This window comes from Mizuhopecten yessoensis, unplaced genomic scaffold (assembly GCF_002113885.1).
Source record: "Mizuhopecten yessoensis strain PY_sf001 unplaced genomic scaffold, ASM211388v2 scaffold10185, whole genome shotgun sequence".
Lineage (NCBI taxonomy): Eukaryota > Metazoa > Mollusca > Bivalvia > Pectinida > Pectinidae > Mizuhopecten > Mizuhopecten yessoensis.
Window position 1 is genome coordinate 421,639 of NW_018408421.1, and position 20,021 is coordinate 441,659.

At 33.8% G+C, this 20,021-nt stretch overlaps 1 protein-coding gene across 4 annotated transcripts; it reads right to left on the reverse strand.

Moving 5' to 3' along the window:
- Nucleotides 1–2,343: 2,343 nt before the first annotated feature.
- LOC110459674 (kynurenine--oxoglutarate transaminase 3-like) lies at nucleotides 2,344–14,306 on the reverse strand. 4 transcript variants are annotated; one of them, XM_021512039.1, is made up of 14 exons: nucleotides 13,826–13,887; nucleotides 11,358–11,401; nucleotides 10,719–10,796; nucleotides 10,436–10,487; nucleotides 10,152–10,250; nucleotides 9,677–9,826; nucleotides 9,070–9,156; nucleotides 8,596–8,718; nucleotides 8,177–8,297; nucleotides 7,278–7,444; nucleotides 6,687–6,876; nucleotides 5,973–6,049; nucleotides 4,993–5,079; nucleotides 2,344–4,610 (listed from the first exon to the last, which is right to left on the reverse strand). In XM_021512039.1, the coding sequence occupies exons 3-14, from the start codon at nucleotides 10,775–10,777 to the stop codon at nucleotides 4,554–4,556; spliced, it is 1,269 nt and encodes a 422-aa protein (XP_021367714.1). In that variant the 5' UTR covers nucleotides 10,778–10,796; nucleotides 11,358–11,401; nucleotides 13,826–13,887; the 3' UTR covers nucleotides 2,344–4,553. The 4 variants fall into 4 exon arrangements, with proteins under 4 accessions (XP_021367714.1, XP_021367716.1, XP_021367715.1 ...); XM_021512041.1 differs by having other exon boundaries at nucleotides 10,719–10,791; nucleotides 13,826–13,879; XM_021512040.1 differs by lacking the exon at nucleotides 11,358–11,401 and having other exon boundaries at nucleotides 13,826–14,306.
- Between the last annotated feature and the right edge of the window lie 5,715 nt (nucleotides 14,307–20,021).

Genomic DNA, 20,021 nt, shown 5'->3' on the forward strand with positions numbered 1-20,021 from the left:
AACTATAAACTGCCTTAGATGATAGAAAACGTATGATAATGGCATAATCACTTTTAAATGAACTTTCAAACTTCTAACTCTTAATTTTTTTTAATCTATCCTGATACAAATACATCACATTTCTGTTTTTATTTATGCTTACCAAAGAAACGAGATCTGCATTAATATAGTATGTATTCCCTCAATTTTTGTCATGTTCCCATTGTTTTCTCTTAAAAACTATATACAGTACATGTTGACTCAGAAAAATTCAAAGCGAAAACTCTCAATATTGACTGAATATTTATTTTTTATATTGATGAAACTTTCGATTTGTCACCATGGCAGCGATAATTAAAAGCACAAATTAATATTTTCATCATAGTATCTGGTAAGAATTCATCATTAAAAAGGATCAATTTGAAATCACTTTGGTAAAATAAAAGGAATTTAGGGCACATTGTATTTATATGATTTTACGGGCGTTGCATTTAATCTTCATTTCATTCTTTTCAGCAATATGTTACTTTTTGTTCATGTACCATTCGCAACTTTATATCTTATGTTTTAAATAAAGAAAAGTGTTATGAAATCGTTGTTTTGTGATTTATGTTCTTGACAATATAACAACTCCAACAGTCACTAAAACACAGACTCTTTCTATTTAATAATGATACGATATTGGATATCAAGTGTTTAATGTTTTAAGAATTAAACGGATTTCGTCTGATCATACTATGGTTAAAGAATTTAAAAAAATAATAGATAAGAAATAGAACGGGTAAGGTATACTGGAAAACTCTACGTAAAACACAAACATGATATATAAGTTTGAATATTACAGAAGCGCATAATAGGAGAATGATGGAGTGTGTATTTAGTGTATCTACCTAACTGGTTATTTATATGTTTGTATGTATTTTGGTCTTATCTTTCTTGTTTTGTCTTTCTGGTCTGATGTCATTTTCTTTCAATGTATTTCCCTTCCATTTTCAATTTTCTACTTACTCTTGGCCTTCTTTATGATGCAAAGACTAATAAAGGTATTTTAGTGATAGAAGACGGTAAGTTTAAGAGTTGGAAGCGTAAACAAGCCAGCAGTTGTCACATACGTGCAGTGTAGGTGTGCATATGCAAGTGGTTAACATGCATCGTAAAAACATGGAGAACAAATTGATGTAAAGCATTCTTTTTTCTCCTTCTTAATTCTTATCTCGTTTAGTGAGTCAATCAATTATGACAATACTAGTAGGATGATTGTGATGCTTTCCTTTTTTTAATTCAAACACTGATACATGTCTCGCCCAGCGATTGTTTTTTCTTACCACATACTTAAATCCAAGATAAATTATAAAGGTCATAATAACCATTATCCATTCAATCTAATCTACTGTTCAGCATGTCTTGAATATGGATATTCTTCATGGAAATATTCAAAATGATTTTAAATATTGTTATTGATGTCTAGCCATTACGGGTTGCCATTCTCTGAAACTTTTTTTTTCACGAAGAAGCACAATTATGGAATAAGTGTTCTATCCTATACTGGTGTTTTCCATTATGAGGACACGGTAGTCTAGTGGTAGGACGCCGGGTTTGTGACTGAAGGGTTGCGGCTTCAAATCACGGCACTGTGTTGTATCTTTGAGCAAGATACTTCACTCCGCTTGTTCCCGTCGACTCGGCTGTAAATGAGTACGTAGCTGGGCAGTGCAAGAATTGTAGAGTGCTAGCTGTGCGCGCCGAAATGGCAGTACCGGCTGTATGCCCCCCAGGGAGTTGAGAAAGATATTGGCTGGTTGCAGAGGCCCTATAACCACGGATAATAATTTGTGAACCGCTTTGAGACGACCTACGAACTACTTTGTGATGAAACAATATATACAAGAACCTCGAATTAGTATTAGTAGTAGTATTGACCTTCCAGTTTATCAAACAAATCGTAAATGTTAAATAGTAGACATTCATAATTCCCAACTCATGATATTATCTAATGTAATATTTATCTCCCTGAATCAAAGTCGTTCTGTACAGCTCATGTTGGATGTATTGCATACGAAGTAAAGTCATGCTTATATGTGTAAACTGTGCCACCAATAATGTTCCACCAATCGTATAGAACCCCAATATGGTGACCAGGGCCACTTTCAGTACAGAGAACCACAATGATAAAGTCATGTTACACAAAATATCTTGAGACTGGACTTAGATGCCCTTTCTTTAAGTGAATAATGAGACTCAAAACACCATGAAACGTAAATATATTATTTTATTGTCTAAACAAATATATTATATAAATATATAAAACAATATTTGTGCTGCAAAAATAGTTGAAGACCACATAAAATTGAGTACCAGTTTTTTAATTTAAAAAATGATATTTTTAGTATAGAAATTAATCAATTTGCTATTATTTAAAACATTCTTATAATAAAAATATATTTATATACAAAAATCCTCATCAGCCTTAAACACGTGCGATCATAGTTTATTATCTGAAATAGTCGGCTTATCTCGCTGCTTGCTCTTTGGCCATTCTATATGGTTACACCGAAAGATTGAAAATTGCATGAAATCTTGGACTTGCAAATATTACCTCAGAAATGAGTGTCGACAATTAAGAGGGAGGATCTCGACTAGTTATATTGGCTCGGCAAAATTAACAAATTAATTTCAAGTATGAACAATCTGGACCACGAAATACATAATCAATATAATGTGGGCTCAAAAAGATTACATTTATTGATTGTCTATATTGAGTTGCATTGATGAATACTGCCTTATCTACTAATAGACGTTTTCGAAAACCCTAGTGATAAATGTCGTATTGACGTCTTTTTTTTTTTATTTATTTCGGTAAACACAATCTTCAGTTAAAAGTTTGACACCACCATTCTGCTGTGAGTATTAATGATTCGAACACTGCTTGCAAGTCGTCTTTTAATTACTACTTTTCATTTTTCATAACAAACATTATCATGAAACCAACAAGGCAAATATTTATTTCAGAAATTGTTTTCGAAATCGTCCATTTCGGTTCTGAATTTCTAGCCGTTCATGTTTCATTACTTCGAAAAACAGACTAGTTGATTTATACATAATCAGAGAGCGAAGTGCCCGGATCATTTAGTTAATACAAGGAGCTAACTGTTCCACAAATTGCACGCAATAGTGATGAAAGTATTAATAATCTGTCCGGCTTGAGGACAATGCTATAATGTTCAAATTCACGCTCACACATATTGTCGCAATATCTTACCTGCAAACGCTATCATCCACTTAAACTTTTTAAAATGTCAATAGTTGTATTCATATTATTGTCCTGAAGAAGACTTTAGCATAAATTAATTTAAAACATACATATCTTATTTGATTAGTTCAACAATGCAGGGCATCGAGTTGTTTTCGGTTTACATTAGCTTCATCGTTAAATAAATCATTCCTTTTAAATAATTTGTTCGGTTTAATATATTTATTAACTATAAACTGATAACTACAAAGTTAATATTATATAAATAGATAAACTGTATCAATATATGTAAGATTGGTTGGTCTAACACTAATATTAATAAGAAATACAATGATTACCGTGATTCGTAAAGCGTGGATGAAACTACATCATCTGTATCCACTTGGCATGTACAAAGATAACAGTTATTCTAATTTTATTCTAATTTATACACAATACAGGATTCCGTTTGTCACATTTCTTAAATATTCTCATTATTTTCATTGAAATTCATCTGTAGAAAAAAACAAGAATGGATTCGATATGGTAACGTGATGTCACTCATTCGTCCTCGACGACGTTTTGTCCACTATTTTTGGTCGGTTCAACTTCTGCAGGTCCAAACTGGTCATCAAAAAGGGATAATGAGAAACTTTGAGAACGTATACAAAACGCTTGTGAAAATATTTTATAAATGTATAATTGTAATACCACAAAAATGTGGTCCATCTGACGTCCACGATTGCACTCTTTGGTAATGCAAATGGATTTAATTAATTTAAACTGAGGTCTTCGTGAAATATATCTTTATTCGCAATACCTCCTAAAATCGAAAACGTCAGATAGGACATGTGTGGTATTTCCCATTTACGGTTTTCCTAGGTACTTTCGTCCTATATTCCTCAATATTAAATGCATTGTCCTGATGCAATATTAATTAAGACGTGCTTTTATAATAGTATTTACACATAATAAGACTACGCAGTGGGGTATTTTACTGCCTTTAGTGTATTTAGATACTAGTAATTCAAACAAATAAAATAACGGAGACCGGCAAAAACCTTTCTTTATAAACTTATTGCATATAAATATATGCTCCTGTCTATAGCTACTACATGGCAATAATTTCGGTAAACTTGCTGAAGACATCACCTGTCTTATGATGCCAAATGATTATTACTGCCAATTTGGCCAGTCTATAAATACACTGTATGCCTTTGAACTAGGAATCTAATCTGTCTGTAAATACCACTCTTCTACATAGAGAATGGGTGATGTTATAGAGATTTGGGTAAAGTCAGTAGCAAACATTTTCTGGCAGAATATTTCCCAGCAAAATGCCTTTTCAATTTTGCTTCCAATCGTCAAGTATTTCCTTTGCTTTCTCTAGCGTTTCATCGGTCTATAAAATAAAAATAAAAATAACACAATCTTAATGGAAATCACTTAAAGTAATTTTATAATAATTTATACAACTCATTAAGAAAGATTTAAGTAATTAATTTATTTCACGTCACATACCATTGCATGCCAGGAAAACTTTGTGATATTTGACTGAGATTCATTACGACAATGAATACAGAATTAAGTTACAATACCATTTTATTAAGAGAGCATTCATAATAAGAACACGAACAAGCATGAATCGCTGTCGCATTGCTATTTGCATTTCAATACATTGCTCAACGTGTTTTTAGTCATTTTCCTAACGTTTTATCGTGCAGTTAGTGCTAAATACTTTATAAACAAAGAAACCTCATAAATTATCTATATGAACTGTTTACCTTCACAAAGCAAATCCGAACATATTTCTCGCACAAGTGACGGTGGTTTTCCGAGTAGAAAATTGACATAGGCAGCACACATAGTTTCTGGAAACAAAGACAGGAATTATTATTTTCATAAATGCAATCGTAATATATACATTTCTAAAACATTTTTTATTTTTATTTAACTGCGTTGTAAAATACACGGCACGTAAGGATGGTAGCCTAGAAAATGAGACATTATTGAATACAACAGAATAGTACGTATATGTATAATGTAAAGGAAAAGGGAGAAGAACATCAGTTAGTATAAGGAGCAATCAAACATTAATGCTATACAACGTGAAACCGAAATATCTTGAATTCATAATTCAAACAAGATTTCGATATCATTAATTTTACAGCCTTTTTCAACCATAATTCATATAAGCTAAATATTATTAATCCTCCGGGTTATATAGTTTGTACCATACAGAGCTATTAACCATTAATCGTACAAACTGTAAACTATAAATCAAACAATCCTTTAAACCTATGACCATACAGTAGTATGAACTTTTATTTCTGCAAGGTTATAAACCCGTAATCCTTTAATCTATGAAACATTAAGTATATGAGATATAAGCAATTAGTCATACTATACTTTACACCTTCTACCTAGAAGGCTATAAACAATTAATCTTACAGAAGAGTATAAAACCATTAGTCCTTTAAACTATAAACCATTAATTTTACTCATGCAAACTGTAAACCTTTTATGGTACAAACCATTAATGCTGCATTGCTCATGAAAAAACTAATTGATCCTGCAGGGGTGTCAATTTCATAGCTCTCTAATGGGAGATCATTATATATAAAAGATGATGTAGAATAAAGCATACTTCCGCAACCGTTATGAACGGAAAGTACCTTAATTTCTTTTATCTATTTCTGGTCCATTACAAAGCTACATCCAGAAGAGATACATCACGTGGTATCAGTGGTATACTCAGACATACCTTTTCTGTCACTGCCCACTTGGCGAATCTGTAGTCCAGCGCCTCGTCTGTTTTTTCTTCATTTCCCACAGAACGCGCTATATTAAATCAGAAACATATCCTGTCTCTAAAGTCTTTTTATAAGCTCAAACATAATTCCAACACTTACAAAAGGAAACGTGGTTTCAAAAGCTCGCATTGTTTCAAATATTATTTGTGCACAAATAAAATTTTCATAAAACAAATAAATGTATTTAACCAATATGAGGATTGCGCTCCTGGAATTAGATACTGGCGGGCTTCATGCAATATAGATGTAACCGAGTTGCGTTCATACCAGCATGCATATTAAAAAACCGTTCAATTCCTATAAATGTGCATTCTAATATGTTTTTACCGACATCAAGAAGAACTAATTAATCGTTTGGTCGGATATGGCACAACATGATTCAATCCTTAAATATACAATCGATTTTGTATTTCTTTTAATATTTTCTAATATATTGAGATTGTGCAAATTGATGTCCCAGTAGATGCCAACGTATGTGTATTACGTTATCCTGGTAAAAACTAGCTGTTTAACATTTGAAAATTGAAAACATTCTATCATAGGACGGTTGTCTGCGCTGACGTATTCAAACGAAAACTGGAAAGTTATAGAAAATAACCTACTTCATATGTGTTAGTAGATGTACTGAGCAAATGTTCAGTAGAAATGTAAATATTACGACTGACCTTGTATAGATGATATATCTGCTATGATATAGTAGCCACCGTCGGGAGTTATGGCCTGGAAGCCAGCGTTATCGAGGTATTTGCACATTCTGTTCCTTTTCCCCTCCATATCCTTAGACAGCGTGTAGAAGTAGGACTCTGGCGTGTTTAGCACGAGCATTTCCTTCTCTAACGCTACAGCAACAGCTTCCTGGATAGGTCATAGTAATTAATAGTATTTACAAAAGTAGAAACCACGTGAACGTTTTACTCTAAACCTTTACGCTTTGGCACATTTTTATCCTAGGAGAGAAAGCAGGAACGGTCATTTCCAAATATGTGTCTTGTAATAACCGACATTATTTTTCTTCTGTTTCGAGACGAATGCTAATAGCTGCAAGTACCCGAATGTGTGTATATGCTGATAAATTCTTTTTTTTTGATAATTTGCATTTGTCAAACAAAAGCAATCTTCGGACGTTAGTGTTATACTATCGGAACTACAAGAAATGACGCCACAATGTACTGCCGTGACTGTCTTTATGTATATATTTCGCACTGTCCTAGCGTTTGACGATGTGGTATTTTGTATATTCAATCTTTCATATTTACCTGGGAAATAGTTGGGCTGGTCCGGATCGAGGAGAAATGATAGTTCTGAAGGACCTTTATCAGGTGTTTAGGACCTATACACCATCCTACCTTCCACCCAGTCACACTGAAACTCTTCCCGGCACTGCCAAGGGTAACGGTGCGCTCCCACATGTTGGGGAAACTCGCTAATTGGATTTGTGGAAACAAAATTGAAAGGAAAGAAGGCAGAATTCATTGGAGGAAATTGTCAACAAGGACCCATAAATGAAAGAACGAGAAGGGAAGGAGATATACATATACGTGTACATGTCAATTTATGTTCAACTAAAATTAAAATGTTTGTGACTATGATACAACAATACAGGTCTAATTTTGTTGAGTACACTCCATGTTTTTTCATTTTGTTTTAAGTAATAGATAAACAGTGTTAATATGTTTTAACAAAATACGAAAATTCACACTACATCAACTTAAATTGTGTATATGCATCGTAATATTTAAATAAATATGTATAAAAGTACATGGCCGACAGCAAGTATTCATACATGTTTAAACAAAATAAACAGATAATGAAATATGATTTCAAGACAATTGTCTATGTAGATCACATATCTATAAACAATATGCTAATAATCAGATATTTATTTTTGTACATGAAGACCATCTACGAATTTAAACTGTGTTTGTTATTTTTACAGTTTTATTATGTCTGTAAAAACAGATTTTACTGTATGAGTTTTAACAAGATCTGAATATAATTTGCATGCATAAATTAATCACTAGAAAAGGTTTAAAAGTTGAGTTTGTTGATGAAGAGAGCCGAACAAACTCTTTAGGAAGAGACTTATAAAAGGATGTTGAAGTATACTAATCGCGGAACAACTAGTACTAGTAAATCACACGGTCTAACTACATACCGATACGTATATGCTGCTTTCTGCCGTAAATCAGCCATTCATACACTTCGTCAGTCACACACAATAGGTTATGTTTTATACAGAGGTCCGATATCTCCAGTAATTCTTCCCTGTCAAATACCTAAATGTTCAAGAAAATATACCCCTTTAAACTCGATCGATTGACAAAGGATAATAATGAATGTTCTGGCATCTTCTGAGGTGTTCTAAATTGAATCTATGAATCAGAAACGTAATAGAAGTCAGTGATGTCAATGGTAATTCGCGGTATGTTTCAGTTAGTAAAAATATTGAAATAGATCATGTAAAAATAGTGTCATTTGATTCAAAATGTCACCGCTAAGTTTTTGCCATTTGGATCTATAAGTTTGAGGAATAAAACGCGATATATGACTAGTAACAATTTGTCGTAAACCTACTTTCCCTAGTGGATTCATAGGCGTGTTGAGGAAAATGGCTTTGGTTTTGTTTGTCACAGCATTTTGCAGCTCTGCCTTGTCGAACACCCAATTAGCACTGCTCTGTCCACTGCCGTCGTCGTACTGGAAAGGAGATTGAAACTTATTAACAATTCAAACCAAATTGTTCTTTACTACTCCACGTTGAGTATCGTCTCCAATAAAGATACAGGAGTTTTCCTATCACTAGAAAGGGAAATGATTCCCATAAGTTTTAAATAGGAAGGCCGGAATCAAGGCTAATAATATAATACGAATCGATATGTCTTATATCCCGCTATAACAAATAACGCTAAGTTCAGTTCCTTTGTTGTGTATGTTAAAAACAATACTTAAACAGACACGTGTATAGTATGCAGCACAACAAAATGACAGGTGTCATAGATTCTTAACAATTGATATGGGTTTATCTCCCGTTGATATGGGTTTACTTACAGGACGCAGAGGTACAAACACTGGTACAGCACCTCTCATTTCCAGCATGTTTCTGTACGGGGAATAAAACGGCTCCAACAGGATCACCTACAATAAACACATGTATCACTTAGACGCACACGTGTAATGCCTGACACATACATGTGAAACCCTTCAAAATACATCTTTAGCTTTTACAAAATACGCTTGTAACACTTAAGATCCCCGTACCGCTTCAAAAACTGTAACCTAGCAGTGGAAACAACTGCTTCCGGCATGGCAATGACTTTGATAAATCATTTCTGAAAAGAAAACCTTACCTTGGAGTACTCTTATAAAACAAAACAAGATGAAATAAACAAAATACAGTATAATCGACAAAATTGAATATAATCGACAGCAGTGCTTTGAGTGTACCACTTCAGCGGAATTAGACCAAGATTCAAACCCTAGACCTCTAATTGTCAAACTGTCACACTAACTTACTAAACTACCTGGTCAATGGATGTACATTGTCCCAATTGTATATCATAACAAAAGCATACAAGTGCAGCTCTTGTGACATTCACGTGTATTTAAAGTCATCGTTTGGTATCTTTCTGTCAATCTTTTTCGTACACTCACTAACCTCGTCTCCCGGATGTATCAGGCTCTGACAGATAGATGACAGACCCTGGAAAGCCCCTATAGTGGTCAATATGTGGTCAAGCGGGTCCAGACTGATTGACAGGAGATTCGAGTACAACCTCGCCAGGATATTCACTAGACGAGGATGACCCTAGTAAATATAAAGTACGGGAAATCATTTCATGTGTATTGAATTTGGGGATAATTATTAACTTATTTTTCCAGTCAATATATATATAAAGAGAAAGAAATATAACTTAACTTCAAAATCTTGACAGCTAATAGCTAACCATTGCCAGTCTCTCTCGTTAAATGTTTCCTTAATAACATCCCTACGTATACTTATGTTATATAGTGAACATAGTCGTTATAGTATATGGCGGCCACTTTCCTATAACCACATGTAATATAGTTATAAGTTTCCTAAAGGTTTGAAATCATGTATTGAAATAAAGTGTACAATTGTATTTACTCACATACGGTCTGGTATAATGGTGTAACATATGATTTTCGCCTGTTGCTGCGTCTGCGAGAGCCTGAGTGATGTGGTTCGGAGGTGGGAAGTTAGGAAATCCCTGCCAAAGGAGATAGAAATGCGTATATACAAATCTAGTTATAGGCAAACATTATATGATTGTTTTCATCTTTAGATGTTTTAAATAAAATCATAAATTTGTTCACTAGAAAGAAGACCTCAATGACAAAATACATCGACATCATTTTATATAAATTAATTATCTGTGAATAAATATAACGTTACCAAACCCAAGTTAACAGATCCGTTCTGGGAAGCCATCTTATTCAGCACCAGCCTGGAAAAAAAATCCGTTGGTCGTAACTTTTTTTCAAGAAATTATAAAAAGCGAAATCTTAACAACACGTCTTAAGCGCTTTCATCTCATCAAGGAGATTCTTCAGACAGATATTTTACAAAATCATATATATGATATTGTAATCAAAACAGATACTTTAAAAAATCGATGTAGCTTCCTTTCTATTTATTGAGACAGTTTATCATTTCCTTAAATGATTATTTTACTTACATTGGATCGTTAGCCAGTCTGTGCTGCATTGACTTAGATACCACGTGATTGGTAGACATCTCGGCTGCTGTTACTGTCCTTGTCATGATGAAAACAAAACACCAGTAAGATCAGAAGAAGCGAGAACAGAGGATGTGAGAGTACAGGGGACAACATAGTAACAACGGAACAAACACTCATCCTCGCGATTAATCCATAGATCATGAGTATGCAAACGACAAAATAAATGCACCTCAGACAGGGACATCCCACCTGATACCTAGTGCTTATTTACTCTGTCTCGTCCGATCTCTATGTCACCTTTACGCGACATTTCGCAGAATTTTCACACAGCGATGTATTCATCCGTGCGCTAATGCAAGTAGCACTCATATGATATTTTTGAATTATGTTTTGTTGTTATGTTTATAATTCCGATGTTTGAAGATATCTTATGTTGTAAATCAAATATGATTTACACCGTTAAATATGTTTTTTCGCTTTGTATGGACAGATTACATTTTGTTACGAAGAAACATTAAAACGTAACTTTAGAAATTACGTGACCTTATTTATATAAGGCAACGGATGAGATGCTTGTAGACTATAGCGAAATTGAATAGTTTTGGAGCTAAAAGTTACGAAGGAAAAAACAATTACCTGTAACTGAGCGCGATCGGGTTTCTCCGTCTCGGGCTTAGATTCTGTAACATCGGCGTACGAAATAACATAGACAAAAAAATCAATATCAAGGACGGAAAACGACAAAGAAGACAAACAAGTTGTTTTGGACAACACAATAACGCGGACAAACTAAAATAACAAGTGAAAAATAACTATTCCGGGAAAATACAACAATTACACAGCAATTACGACGACAAAAATTAATAACGAAAACAAACAACAACAAAAGAGACAAAGAACAATAACGAAAGTAAACAGCAATAACGGGTACAGAATATAACGAAGGCAGAAATCGAAGATCACAACATGATGAAGGACAAATAAAATTACCACAAATAAACAAAATTAGCAAAAGCAAATAAAATTAACAGTGACAGCCAAAACTTACCGAAATGAATAACAAAACCGAGTACAAACAACAACACCCATGAAAAGAACAATAACGAGAACAAACAACAATTAACAGAACGAACAGTACTAATGAGCACACACATCAATAGCAGGGACAAAATGACGTATGAAATGGCAAACAAGCAATAACGGGGACAAAAAAACAAAAACGAGGACAAACAACAATATCAAAGACAAGCATAATAACGGCAACAAACAACAATTTCGGGTACACAAACAACAATTTCGGGGGCTTATAACAAAATAGGTCACAACTGTAATGCCGATAAACAAGAATTAATGGAAACAGACAGTAATAACAGCGACAATCAACGATAATAAAGACAAACAACAGGGAAAAAACATCGATATTATAACGAGGACAAATACCAATAACGATGATAAATATACTGGTGTGGAAGACAACAATACCAGGGACAAACACTAATAACGCCGACAAGCAAGAAATATAAAAGAATTGAGAGAGTTGGCAAAAATAGATACAAATAATGTGCAATATGTTTTGTCAGTTATTATCACGATAAACTGTCTTCGATGTATCATAGATAGAAATATGCAGTCACTAGTATTGAAACATATGTTTACAATTGACTTTTTAGTGCATATGTACTATATTTTCCAACTAGATCGAAGCTGTATTCATCACAAGAAGAGTGCAAATGGTGTCACGTGATAAAGTAATGACAAACACAACACTCCGCTTCAAATAACACAGTTGACAGTTTGGAATCAATCGCTTAAGTGACTTGCATTGTTGGAGTGCTGTACCGTATATGTATCCCTTTTGGTTGAATGCCGTCCATACAGCTATTTATGACAAATATATGCATTATAGCAAGCCAACTAAGCATTCATTCGAAGAATAATGCCTATACTGAATTTAATTATTTTATATGTTACGTATTAAGATATTTTATGTAAATGAAATGTTTTACTGGCTTATAAGATATAATATAAAAGATGAAAAATATTTCATTATTTCCTTTAAAAAATATGTGTTATTAGAGACATTTTAGACAGATTTCTTTATGTGATAATTATTATATATGATCTCTTAAAAATAAATGATACTGGCTATATAATGATATCCCAAAGCGAAAGTTGTATAACCTATCTTATAACGAATGAGAATCACGCTAGAGAAGTAATTGACCTAGATATTTACATATGACTACTACCGACGGAAATGTTATGCATGAATACTTAGTAACACTGTTATGCTCTGCATTTGACCATTTCTATCCAGGAGTTTGATTTTTTCAAAGTAAATTTTCGTCCTTTACAAGATATTTTAAAAATAAATTTACAAAAGATATCTAATAAAACGATTTTTTAAGAATAATAAATATGTTACAGAATATTTTATACAAATCATAAAAGATCACTGAAGCGTAACCAAGATGTTTCGTAAAATTTATAAAAAATGATATCTTATTAAATATCTAAGATAGAGGCCTTATAAAAAATAATTCGATATACATTTTACTCGTTGAATAAATGGTATTGTTCGTCATAAAGAAAAATGATTGTCATTCATACGATAATGTAGAATGCGTATATAAGATAAACTAATACAAAATTACTGCATTAGTACCGTTTATTTACAATAAATAAAAGAAATGTTTTTTAAACATACTACAATGTTAAAGAAATAGGTTTTATCCATTATACTTCTGTAGAATTTCAGGATGTGAATATTACTTCAATTTATCTTTTATACCTCTATATCTTATCTGTGTACAGTCTAAGCTGTTACTATTGCTATGGTATACATTAGTTAAATGATTATTTTTCTATTTGACAGTATTGCAAAAAAACTTCTTCTAATGTAAAATAAAAAGATATTAAAATACAAATAGCTTCGCACATATATACATGTAGAATTTAAATCGACTAACTGGAAAAATATTGCAATGATTATGTAGGTGATCTGCTGAAATGAAGCATAACTGCAATAATAATCGTTACTGATGCAACTACTGCTGCATCAAAACATATAAGTTTGTGATAAAAATGATAAGGAGGGAACTTACCTGTTAGGTCCTTGTTCTTTAAAGTCCGTGATTTTGTCTGTGTTCTTACACTAATTCACGTCTTATGTATAACGAACTTATAGCCGTCGGTAACCCGTCACGTCTCACAGTACAATAACATCACATGAAACGTTTAAGGTTAAAACGTTCTGTAAAGAAATACCAGCACTCGTGACGCGTGTAAAGCATGTGTGGGGAAGCGGGGCCTTACAATCACGAGTTACAGAACTTTCGGTATACCATGGCGTGCAGTTATATAGCATGTCACGTGAAAATCTAGGTCATTTTCCGGTGCACTTTCTATGCAAAAGTCCTATTTTACACCATTATCTAACATTAAAAAAAATCATCGCTTGTTTTTCCTGTTGAAATGTATATATGCTGTTCTATAGAAACGAAAACGTTTGATGAATCACATTAACTATTTATATGCTAAGATATGTTATCCATAAGCTTTTCATCAGATAGGATAATCCCATTATTTATCTCATTTTTCAGTCTGTACAGATTTGATCTGCATATTTTTTGACTAAACACTAAAAATATCGGTACATGAATTAGCATACCTATTTCTATTGCCCTTGTTGTAAGAAGTATTCCTTAAAAGAACACATCTGGTATACATCTTCCTATGGTCAGTTGTTGATTGACAACGTCACGAGAAAACCAAATATTCCATTCTTTGCGTTCTGACCAAACAGCAATCCAACACAATGACTCCATATAAAGTGACTGACCCAATATACATGTATTCAGTTAACTAATAAAACTACCAGAGAATATCAAGTGCTAACAAAATCGTAATTCGAACTTAAAATCGAAAAATTAAAATAGGGCAAAATGTATATTAACAGAAGAAAAATATTTATTGAGACCATTGAAAAAAATACAAGCACAATAAGACTGCCTGCTCCGGAAGAGTAAGCATCTTCTGCTTCGTCGACGACACCCACAATGTAAATCTCGGTCAAATCCAAGTAATACCACGTGTTCATGGCAAGAACTATGGTCATGACAACAAAACAACAGGGCACAATAATGAGCATTGTCAAAAACATCGACCTTCATATCGCACAAAGAAATAGCATATTTATTTTAACCTTTTCGCTGCCACAGTGAAAACCCTGATTTTCTGTCAGGCCAAGATTTCAGCGTGATTTTGAAATGTCCTATCATGACGTCGTTGTACTATGACGTCAACAAGTTATGCGTAGACCCAATTACATTTACTCTGGAAACGTCATGGGAAAATACATTGAATTACTTCATATTCAAACGATCATACAAAACTATTACGATCACCTATAACCACATGTTATACCTCTATGGAAAGCTTAAACAATTATCAATAACTTAATATAATTACACGTAATTCAGCAGTTTGTGCGCATGTTGCTATACCGGCCGATATTAAGGTATATTGTAGAAACTTGCAGATGTGGAACATTTTACCTTAAGTGTACGACAACGAATTAGAATGTGTGTACAATCTGTTGTACACAATCATATATGATGCTCTCTATTTCCTGCAATTTCGAAATCCAAGGGTTACACGCTCAGTACAAAATCGAGGGTGGAAGTCTTTAATTTCGAAGACATATTTTCAAAAAAGTTGCGAAATTGTTCAGTTAAACGTGCACATGGAACCCGTGAGTCATTTTCTCTATTTCGTTTCTGTATTCGTCTTCTAATCACAGTCAGATACTGTCGGATCGCTAACAATTCTAACATAAAGCCTAATTAATTTGTTGGGATGGGGTGGTGGTTGGGGCGGCAACGTTTGTTAACATATTAGATACTGATATGACGTCAATAAAAAATGTTTAACGCCATTCATAGCAAATCATAGCCAGCAAAACCTTAGATAATGTTGTCCACCAAAGCCAGAGAGAAACTGAAATTTGGCTAGTGGTACCTGTGTAGCGTCCAAATGTCCCAACATGGTGCTGAACCATTTTTATTCAATAATATTTATTTGCATCTTATGAGGAATTTGTGAGACAACCAACAGGTGAGACATTCTTCTTGTAAGTTATCAATGGTTTGATTCAGTGAACATAACTAAGACAAACAAAACAAAGTACCGAATATTTCAGTCGACATTATATTAACTATTTCACAGTGTTTTTATTGACGTCTTCAAGTTCATAATACAATAACTTATTCTCACTGATTCTTGCTCGCCGAGGCACGTATATCTTCGTCAACCTAGGTCGTAAATAAGTAACTGTTTGAAGCGACTTAAAAGAACCACAGCTCCTTTAAAATTGGAAGGATGTTAACAGAACTCGGCGTACGCTAGCGTAATTTACGTATGTGTCATGACGAAAGTTGATGAAAAGGTCGGCAAACAGCACATCTCTTGATTTGATTATATATATATTTGAATCCGAACGCGCCCCTTGTTACTGTACTAATTATGCACTGGAAACTTTTTCCAGTCTGACTATAGACTTGGTCAATCATTTCTGCGAAGTGAAAGAGACATACCTTATGTAACTTTTAAGAAAAAAAAGAGATGAAATAAAAAGTAAAAAAACTGAAACAGGGTCCGAACGGACCTCAAAAATCCTTATACTATTGATCTAGCCAACTTATCTGAACAACAGTATACACTGGCTCAGTCGCTATACAAATAAAATAAAAATAAAAGAATCTAAGGTGGGGGTTACTGTGTGTATGAAAATCTACTACGGAAAATAGGCTTACATCACTGTAAAATGTTTTTGTTTGCTATTGTTTCACCGAAAGCTACAGTATAGAAGACAGAAGTTTAGTTACTTTAAAAAAAGGATACCAGATCTTGTGTATAAGGGATTAGACACCTTGTCTGTGCCATGTGTCCACTAGCCGTATCCAACGTCATATCTCCGAGGAATTGAAAGTTTAAATACATCGCTTACAGCACGAAAGTCCGCGAATGGTTTCTAATATACTGACACCGTTGCTCCGAATTTTTACAGAAAGTCCAAGAGAAATAGATAAATATATAAATAGTACCCATACTCTATCACTTGACACCGAAACAGAAAGGAGAGTGGAGATCAAATTAGAATATTCAACTGCGTGAAATGCCGGAAACGGTACACGCAGTGTATACTTTGGTGTCATGATTTTGGTTTTTTTTCCTTTATTCTTTGAACGGGTATTTCAGAAAACGGGGAAAGCATGTCATCTTTTTTAAATACGAGCTTCAAGATCAGGTTCTCCGCTTTCTATTGGTATACGATATGTGCGTCCGCGATGCCGATACAATTTATAACATGATTGAAATTTGAACATAAATTGCCTCACAGAACAAATAGTTTCCAGATCGTCTCATGTCACATGAACTGATGACGTCACGAACAATGCCGAGCGTGACGTCAAAATCCGTTAAAAGCCAATCGGCCCAGATCGGCCCTGCGGCAGTCAACGTAAAAATCAGATGGGCCCAAATCGGCCCTGTGGCAGTCTAAGGGTTAAAGAGATTGTGATGGCAACCTTAAATTTGCCAATAGTCATCGTCAATCTGCTTAGAAGACAGGTAACAAAAAACTAGCCAAATCCTTCAAATTTACATTCAGAAATATGGACGTTGTGCTGTCTTTAAATAACAAGACATCTTTTGACCACACCGGCCGGTGCTTGCTACTCAAGTATAAGTTAATTGTGAAGTTTTCGATTTTTCCCATCGTAAGTAAACTTTTCCTTTCTTGATAGTAACGTCCTTGAATCCCCCCTCCCGCCCCCACCACATGGTGTTAATATGTAAACACTTCTACCGGAATACATAAAATTATTCCAATAGTTCACTATGATCATAAAGAACATGGATATGCCTCGATGAGGGAGGCTTATACACACACAAAGTTGTCCACTTAAGCATGCCTAGGTTTCTAATGCCGAAGATTATCCTAGTATTATGATATAAATAAAAATATTTTGTAATTCAGTATTCGATCTGCAAACGTAGGCTGCACCTACACAATAAGTAGGACGTGATATCCATATAAACAAAAGCCTTCTATACTAAACAGAAAATACAAACGACGTTTGACAAGCGTTTGCCTTTCTTCAGATTAATCAATGTTCGCCCAGTGATAATTTCGTTTTCACATGAGATTACTATGCTTATTTTGTAGCCTAATTATGATACATTCATTTCGAGCAGAACAAAAATGCAAAGAAAATTTACCGAAATACGGGCTGTTGTATAACGTTCGATATACATTCTTATTTAACTAACTTATCCGTCTCTCTTTATTTAGATTTCTCAGACTTGTTCAATTTTTGTTTAAACCAAATTTATCCTGTACTTCCCACTAAAAGGACAACCGCTGTTTGATGTACGATAAAGGAGTTCATCACGTTATTGTGGACGCACTAGGACGAACGCCGATCACGTGATACTTGTTGTATAAACATACCTTGCTAACCACATGATGAACATATCTAATTATAAGGTGTGAGTTTTAGGAGATAAACAGATACATATAGAACGATGTGACGTATTGGTGTTAGTGTTGCCATTTTAAACACTTAACTTGATCATCCTAACTATCGTGGTTGATCAAGTTAAGTGTTTAAAATGGACTAGATACGTGTACAACGCTGATCTAATCGTGTTTATCTTAAGTACATCATAATAAGACATTCATTCCCATTTACAGAACTCCGTTATTATACACCTTTTGTATGAAATACAGCCATCAATAACACAAATATAACGTCATGTTTAACACGTGTATGTATCAGTATGCTTTATCATAGAATCATATATACATCATATACGTATGCATGCTTTCTAATACAGCGTTTTGTTAAAGAACAGGGACAATGTATCCTATTAATATGTTATGGATGTGGTTTGAACACAAATGAATTGAACGGGATATCGAACATATCACACTCTATTAACTAGTAAACATATTTTATCGATTTGGCCTTTAGCACTTTATGTGATGTGGAACTGCGGTGCTGACTTGTTAGTAGAGATATACTCATGTGTCACAACGGTGTTCTGTTATTGGAATTATTAACTCGTAGTATATATTGCACTTTTAGTTTAATTAACACTATTTGATATGTCAAGTGTTTTCAATAGCATGCTAGTATTTGCTAGTACTTGATGATTTGATGTAAAATGTTTTGTTTTTAGTTTACAAATAAAATCATGTTTCTTGCTATATGTACGTTCGATATTAAATTCCATATATTTAATGGTTATAGCAGGTGTTTGGTTTTTTATTTCGTTAGTTTTAATGTCACAGTATTGATTACAGATATAAAACAACCATTTGTCGTATGTACACTGTAAATTATTCGTGATCTTTCCCCATTTACTGTAAAAAGAAATGTGAACAAATCTTTTAAATTGAATATAATAACACTGACTCTCAACAAAACAATACTATGTCCACCAGACGTAACATGTTACGTACACAACGAACACCAATACCACCTTCCCTAATACATATCTGTCAGTCCGTAAGCTCTTTTTATCATCCAGTGGCGGATCCAGCGGTTTTTTGGGCAACATGATAATTTTCTTTAAAAATCATGTATTTTCAATTTTTCCTAAATTTTTCCCCACATGGAAACCCCCCAGATAGGTCTCTGGATCCGCCAATGTTATCAAAAAAATACAACAAATCAGTGCAGGTTTTATAAAATGACACTCTTTTATTTCATTAAAGAAGTCAGATGATATAATAAGCTACATATTGCATCAACTTAACTCAAAACATTTTATCTGATAAAAATACCAAAAGAGAACATCAGTTTTCAATGAAAAGCACCGTCCTTGACATTCGCATTTCAAGAGGTACCGTTATCACCTGGTATCGTCATTATAGGAATGTCATACTGATGTCAAATTGGGATCTCAATCTTTTTCTTTTCTTATTTACATAGTATCGTGATTGTCACAAGCAACCGTCCTCATATGACCCTGGCCGTTGCGAGGACGTTGAACCCTAAACACACGCACACAATGTACGAGTCGTCGGTTGAGGAATTATAATACAGGTATCTTCAATATTACTGTCTGTTACGATAACTTATAAAATTATAAAATTATAAATGTAAGCAACATTTCAGGGATCCTTTACCTATGTTTTCAGTGCGTGCGGCTGCATTGAGACCTTTGATTGTAAGCGTCTGTAAAAGGACTTTTCATTTTTGCAATATAAGCGTCGCGTCAGTATGGCAACTT